The following is a 7,613-nucleotide window of genomic DNA, read 5'->3' as shown; positions in this document are numbered from 1 at the left end:
CAAGTATCTAGGCAGACAGACATTAACACATGCATCTTGGTCGCATTAACATAACAGTAGACCAAGACAACCTTGGTGATATTAACATATATTCCGTAGAAGAAGAAGAAGAAGAAGAAGAAGAAGAAGAACTGATGTTGGGCCAGGGCCAGCGCAGATTGATTCACACACATGTTGTCAGGTGTCGTAACTGGGATGAAGAAAAAAAGAGGAGTATTGGGCCAAACCAGGGCCACCCATTCCCTCTCTCCTCTCTGCCACAGCCCACAGCCCACAGCCCACAGAGAGAAAACCCTAGCGACGCCAGCTATAAAAGATCTCACCTTGCCAGACGCGCCGCCGCCGCCGCCGTCCGCACAGCACAGCCCAGCACCGCCGCCGCACCACCGTCACAGAGGAGGAGGAGGAAGAAGCAGCGTCGGGCGAAGATGAAGACGATCCTGGCGTCGGAGACGATGGAGATCCCGGAGGAGGTGACCGTCAAGGTCTCCGCCAAGATGATCTCGGTGACGGGGCCGCGGGGGACGCTGACCCGCAACTTCAAGCACCTCAACCTCGACTTCCAGCTGCAGGAGGGCGGGCGGAAGCTCAAGGTGGACGCCTGGTTCGGCACCCGCAAGACCATGGCCGCCATCCGCACCGCCATCTCCCACGTCCAGAACCTCATCACCGGCGTCACCAAGGGCTTCCGCTACAAGATGCGCTTCGTCTACGCTCACTTCCCCATCAACGCCTCCATCACCGCCGCCAACCGCGGCATCGAGATCAGGAACTTCCTCGGAGAAAAGAAGGTAAATTTCTTTTCTTTTTCCTTGACCAAACAGTCAGATCGGCGAGCTCGATTTAGGGGTTTGGTGATATAAGCAGCTAATTGCCTGACAGTGTAGTGTTCCATTCATCAGATGCCTGGTTTATAAGTGATTGCTGAATTGTGAGTTATTTATAGGCAGTAAAATCTCTGTTCATATATCATTCTGCGTATGTGATTTGTGTAGCTTTTTACCTACCATGACACTGGTGTAGCTTGGGAAATCTGCTTAGAAATGAATGGTTTTTGTGAGTTCTTAAGAGTTTTATAAAACAGATGTTGAGACTGCTGCAATGATGGCAACCTTACTTGAGATGTTTGATCACTCCTTGCTGATATTCCTAGAACAGGCGTCACTACTACTGTAGTAGTGGTGACACTCGTGTCATAATCGGCTCATAGTGCTGGTATGATCAATGAATCTGACTGTGGTGTACTGCAGGGAAGCAAATGCCACTCTTGGCATCGTGTGTTTGCGATGCCCTGTGTGGATTTCATCTGTTTTGACGCTTTTATGTGTGTTACTTGAGTCATATATGAACTGTACTGAGATTCTCCTTTTCCTTGAACAGGTAAGGAAAGTTGACATGCTTGATGGTGTGACGATCCTGCGGTCTGAGAAGGTCAAGGACGAGATCGTCCTGGATGGCAATGACATTGAGCTCGTCTCTCGCTCTGCTGCCCTGATCAACCAGGTTAGAGCCCTTGCCTATGCTCATACTGAAAACTCGCATCATAAGTTGCGTCATTTTACCTGTTAGGCCTATCTCTGAATGAGATTGTATGGTACTGCCAGAATTTTCTGTATCACAATTAGTTGTAGTCATGTAGGTGTTGTAGCATACCGTGGAACGATTGTATGTTCCACTCTAACGCGCTCTTTGAGTGTTGATGCATCTTTTCTAGTTTAGGCGTGACAAGTGCATAGCCTAACCTAACCTGGAAGATGAGCTATAGAATAGAAGAATATCCATGTATTGTTGGTACACGACAAATGCATAACATTTACTGGCGTTGCGCTGGCAGCATGTGGTTCCCTATATTGATCCTACACCACCGATCATCCCCATCCTGACCAATGGTTGTTTCGTTTTCCTTGAACCAGAAATGCCACGTGAAGAACAAGGACATCAGGAAGTTCTTGGACGGAATCTACGTCAGCGACAAGGGCGCCATCAAGGAAGAGTAGTGTTGTCGCGATCTATCCATCCGCAGCCCCTTTGTAGCTGGTAGCAGAAACTGTCCTAGAGTTCTTGGAGCTTGTCGAAACCAAGATCAGAAGCCGTCTCTTCTTCTTTTTGGCTCGAGTGAATCAACAGAAGTTTGCTGTAGTTTTGTACCGGATCAATTTATCAGGGATGTCATGTAACTGGAGCTTGGAGATGCCGTCTTTACCTGCCTATAAGACCTCTTGTTATCTATGCTGGTTCTGCTTGGCTTCATGCTGTCTGCTTTGCCTGTCACTGGCTCCTGGTTCTGTTTTTGTGGAATTCTTCTCTGAGATTTTCATAAGGATAATCGGTAGGTTGGTGTCTATTATCTGTGCTTGTGGGCCCTGTAGTTTTATTTCAAGGAATTGTGGGCTGTATAGTTGGGCTGTATGGGCTGGCGCGAGGTCAGGTGAGTGTTTTCCAGCCAAGAATGAAGAGCAGAGCATGGTCCTGCTTTGGCGAAACCAGCCAGTCTCCAGCGGGCGGGTGATGACCTGTAGCGTCAGTCGCCGCCGTTGTCCCTGCCCAGCCGGGGAATTTGACTCATCGGAGTGTTTTGCAGCCAAGAATGAAGAGCAGGCTTGCGGGCGGGCGACGGCCTGTAGTGTCCGTCGCCGTCGTGGCATGTAGTGTCAGTCGCCGTCGTCCCTCCCCGGAACCAAAGGGCATTTCCCCTAGGCGTGTAAGCTCCTAAACTATATGGTCGCACTGATTCCTGTGGCAAAACTGAAATTGTGTACATGGAAGACCTATTTACAGTTAAACTTTCTCGTTCAGTAAGCTATGATAGGTAGTATCATATGATGATACTGGTATCTTATCTTTCTTTGTCAACTACAACTACAGCGCCACATCATGGACAGTGGGTGAAGCACACATTGTATAATTCAACTATTGTCAGTGATCCACAAAGTCAACGATTGCGGTAAGGAGGGCCCCATGTCATTGTCATGTCATCCTCGAAATCGAAGTTAGTCAATTTTACCGGCGCGTGGCGCTTTCCATTTCCAATAATAGCAGCAATACTGTTTTTTTTGTTTTGGAGGTTATCTGGCCCTTTCATTTTCAACGATAAATTAAAGTTGACTGAATCAACTAGTGTTTTTTAGGTCGGCAGACGAAATGCCTATATAAGGCTCATGCTTGGAGACCAAAGTGTATAAGCTGCCTCCCTTCTCCAACCAAAGCGCACGACGTTCTTCCTCATACAAGAGGAAGAGGTACACAGGCACTGTGAGTTTGCATACTCAGGTACTGTACCATTTATTTGCTGAAGCATTTCTGTAAAGGGGAAGAGAAATGTATTCTTTGCTGTGAAAATCGGATGACATGCTCACACTGTTTAATTTTAGATCCCTGCCTATAGCTGTTGCCCAAATGCCAAAAGCTAGCTGATGGAATGATGGCAGCCTAGCTTAAGGCTGATGGAATGATCCCTTAAATATACCTGCGTGCAAGAGTTTTAAAGAAACCGTTCGATTTGTCAGGTATCATATGCTGAATTTACACGATGCTGTTTTCTCGCAGTCACTTCGCCTTGCACTCCCTCCGTTCCTAAATATAAGTCTTTTTTAGAGATTCTAATATAGACTACAGAGGGAGCAAAATGAGTGAATCTACACTCTAAAATATGTCTACATACATACGTATGTAGTCCAAATTGAAATCCCTAAAAAGACATATAGATAGTATTTTTTTAGCATCATATTAATTCATGAATAGCCAGCATATATGTGATAGGAAAAACAACTGATTAAGTCTTATGAAATTGCAGGAGTTTGAAGAAATATTGCTACTCAGACTGGAAGACAATAGTTATAGTACTTGCTGAAGGAACTTTGATCATATTCAGATTCCACAAAGAAGGAAACTCTCAAGTGCAACAAAATAATCTGCTCTGCTGCCAGGTACATCACATACCACAAATGGATTCTGCTAAGCGCCTAGTTGGTTACTACCTAAAATTTTCCTTGTTTTTATCTCTGCATATAGCGGTCAGTTGAGCAAAGATGCCTGGCCATCCATGCATGATGGTCACTACAGCACGACAGTTTGTGATGGTGCTCATGGTGGCTTACAGTGTGCAGACCATGATCTGTAGTTCTTTGCATGGAAACGAGACAGATCGGCTGTCGCTACTTGAATTCAAGAAGGGGGTCATGCTTGACCCACAACAAGCCTTGATGTCGTGGAACGATAGCACCCACTTCTGCCACTGGGAAGGTGTCTCGTGTGGGACGACAACCACCCCTCCTCGTGTTATTTCGCTCAATCTTACAAAACGAGGTTTAGCAGGGCAAATATCTCCTTCTCTTGGAAACCTTACATTCCTACAGTCTCTATTCCTACCAAATAATTCATTCTCCGGAGAGATCCCTCCATCCCTTGGTCATATGCATAACCTCCAAACCATCTACTTGAGTTTTAACAGATTGCAAGGAAGGATACCTAATCTTTCCAACTGTACCAGCCTAATGATGCTTCGGCTGGTTAGGAATAATCTAGCTGGTCAATTTCCTAATTTACCTAGTCATCTGCAAGAGCTGCGCCTCTCCGGCAATGATCTCATTGGAACCATACCTTCTTCTCTTGCCAATATTACAACACTAAGAGATATCTCTTTCGCGTTTAATCACATTGAGGGCAATATCCCAAATGACTTCGCAAAGCTGCACAAGCTGCAGATCCTATTAGGGGCTGTCAATAAGTTGACGGGCACGTTCCCACATGCCATCTTAAATCTTTCTGCTCTCAATCTTCTTAGCCTTGCCTTCAATTATCTAGGTGGGGAGGTACCAACCTACCTCGGTAACCATCTCCCTAACCTCCAACTTCTTCAATTGGCTGACAACTTCTTTCATGGGCATATTCCCTATTCATTGATAAATTGTTCCGAGCTGCACTACGTCGACATGTCAAGTAATAATCTTACTGGTGTAGTACATAGTACCATCGGCAAACTTAACAAGCTGTCCTACTTGAATCTTGAATTCAACCACTTCCACGCTCGTAACAAGCAGGAATGGGAGTTTATGAGCAGCTTAACCAATTGCACCGAGCTACAGAGTTTCTCAATGAAAGGGAATCACCTACAAGGAAATGTACCAAATTCATTGGGAAACCTTTCTGATCAGCTTCAGAATCTCCTTTTGGGAACAAATAAATTATCAGGAGGTTTTCCTTCTGGCATAGCAAATCTGCGAGGCCTATTCAAATTAGGGTTAGAAGAAAATCAGTTTACAGGTGTTTTGCCAGAATGGCTTGGAACTCTGCACAATTTACAAGGAATAGAGCTAGCTAACAACTCCTTTACAGGGGTTATTCCATCATCCCTTGCAAACTTATCTCAGCTGATAGAACTCTTTCTAGAATCTAACCATTTATATGGAAATATACCCCCAAGTTTGGGAAACCTTAAGGTCCTTGAAAAATTGAGCATTTCCAACAACAATCTTCATGGCAGCATACCAAAAGAGATCTTGAGCATTCCTACAATAAGTCGAATTGGGTTATATTCCAATAAACTAGATGGGGCACTTCCTATAGAAATAGGACATGCCAAGCAACTGCTGTATCTGCTAATTTCATCAAATAACCTATCTGGTGTCATCCCTGAGACACTCGATGGCTGCGAAAGTTTGGAAGTCATCGAGTTTGATCAGAATTCTCTTAGTGGAAGAATTCCAACTTCATTAGGAAACATAAGCAACTTGGAGGTGCTTACTGTGTCTCACAACCACTTATCTGGATCCATACCGAAGTCCATTGCTGCTCTGAAATACCTTCAACAACTAGATATGTCATTCAACCGTCTTGATGGTGAAGTTCCAGAAGAAGGTGTCTTCAAGAACACAACTGCCATACGCATCGGCGGAAATCATGGGCTCTGTGGTGGAGTCCTAGAGCTACACCTACCTGCATGCCCTGTTACAATTTCAAGCCCGTCCAAGCACACTTGGCCACTATGTTTCAAAGTGATGATTCCACTAGCTAGCATGGTGCTACTTGCCGGTTTTGTGTCCATGCTAGTTTTCTGGAGGAAAAAACAAAGGAGAGAATCGATGTCTCTACCTTCTTTTGGTAGAAAATTTCCCAAAGTTTCTTATGATGATATCGCCAAAGCAACTGAAGGGTTCTCCTTGTCCAACGTAATCGGCAGTGGAAGGTATAGTTCGGTATATAAAGCCAAACTGTTTCGAGATGGAAATGTGGCTGCTGTGAAAGTCTTTGCTCTCGAGACAAGGGGAGCACAAAAGAGCTTCATCACATAATGCAATGCTTTGAGGAACGTGCGGCACCGCAATCTAGTCCATATCCTTACTACATGCTCTAGCATTGATTCTAGAGGAATCGACTTCAAAGCACTAGTCTATGAGTTCATGCCACAAGGGGACTTGCATAAGTTTCTACACTCTGCTCGGGGTGACGAAAGCTCTTCAGATTCGAACTACATTTCACTGGCTCAAAGGTTGAGCATCGTGGCAGATGTATCAGATGCAGTGGCGTACCTTCACCAAGAGGGTATTGTTCATTGTGATCTGAAACCTAGAAACATTCTCCTAGACGATGATATGGTAGCTCATGTTGGGGACTTCGGGCTTGCAAGGTTGCCGATTCATACCACAACATCGTCTTCTGAATCAACTTCGACGTCTTCGGTTGCAATAAAGGGAACCATAGGATATGTTGCTCCAGGTACCATCCGTCCTTGCATTGGTTTTTCTTTCTTCATATGAACCTTGACAGTTTGATCATGCGAATGAGTCGGAACTAAACTCTTGCTGGATCTACAGAATGTGCAGGGGGGGTCAGGTTTCAACTACTTCGGATGTTTACAGCTTTGGAGTCATCCTCCTTGAAGTATTCATCCGAAGGAGGCCAACGGATGCCATGTTCAAGGACGGATTGAGCATTGCAAAGTTTGCAGAGATCAACTTCCCCCATAAAGTGCTGCAGATTCTTGACCCAGAACTGCTGCAGGAGCTGAACCTCTGCCGGGAAACTCCGATGGATGTTGTCGAGAAAAATGGAGCGCAGAGTCTCATTTCTGTGATTAGTATTGGGCTGTGTTGCACCAGGTCGTCCCCAAGTGAGCGCATCAGCATGCAGGAAGTGGCTGCCAAGCTGCATGGGATCAGAGATGCGTATCTCTTTACACAAGATTGAGACGAAAGCTAGATAAGGATTTGTCTATATAATTTATATGGCAAATATAACAACGAGTGTTTGCCTTCTCTTACTATATTTGGTCCTTTGTTTGCTCGAAATGAGAAACTAAGCATGTAACCGATTGGGAAAGAATGGTACTAGTATTTCTTGGTAAAGTTTTGATATTACTTTTCCCAAACAGACCCTTATTGTTATTCTTCTTTTGACTTTCACCATCACTAATTGATTCACCATGATCGAACCACCTTGTATAGGTACTGGACATACCATTGTTTAGGTGAGTCTTAACTATCCTTGAATTATGCTGCATCAAATCCTGGCATTGGATGCATGAGCACAAGATGGCACAAGATTGAATCACCTTCATTGTTGTGTTCACGTGTGAATTTCATAAACTCCTTAACACGATTTATGTATGGCGGGGT

The 7,613-nt window shown here is 44.8% G+C and overlaps 1 protein-coding gene and 1 pseudogene across 1 annotated transcript; both read left to right on the top strand.

Annotated features, from left to right (window-relative positions):
- The first annotated feature begins 340 nt into the window (after positions 1-340).
- LOC119266609 (60S ribosomal protein L9) lies at positions 341-2,250 on the top strand. Its single transcript, XM_037547841.1, has 3 exons — positions 341-791; positions 1,381-1,503; positions 1,914-2,250. Exons 1-3 carry the CDS (start codon positions 429-431, stop codon positions 1,995-1,997), a joined length of 570 nt encoding a protein of 189 aa, XP_037403738.1. The 5' UTR covers positions 341-428; the 3' UTR covers positions 1,998-2,250.
- A 939-nt stretch (positions 2,251-3,189) lies between these two features.
- Positions 3,190-7,329, top strand: LOC119266608 (annotated as a pseudogene).
- The last annotated feature ends 284 nt before the right edge of the window (positions 7,330-7,613 follow it).

Source organism: Triticum dicoccoides, chromosome 3A (assembly GCF_002162155.2).
Source record: "Triticum dicoccoides isolate Atlit2015 ecotype Zavitan chromosome 3A, WEW_v2.0, whole genome shotgun sequence".
Classification (NCBI taxonomy): domain Eukaryota; kingdom Viridiplantae; phylum Streptophyta; class Magnoliopsida; order Poales; family Poaceae; genus Triticum; species Triticum dicoccoides.
This window is presented reverse-complemented; position numbering and strand designations above follow the sequence as displayed.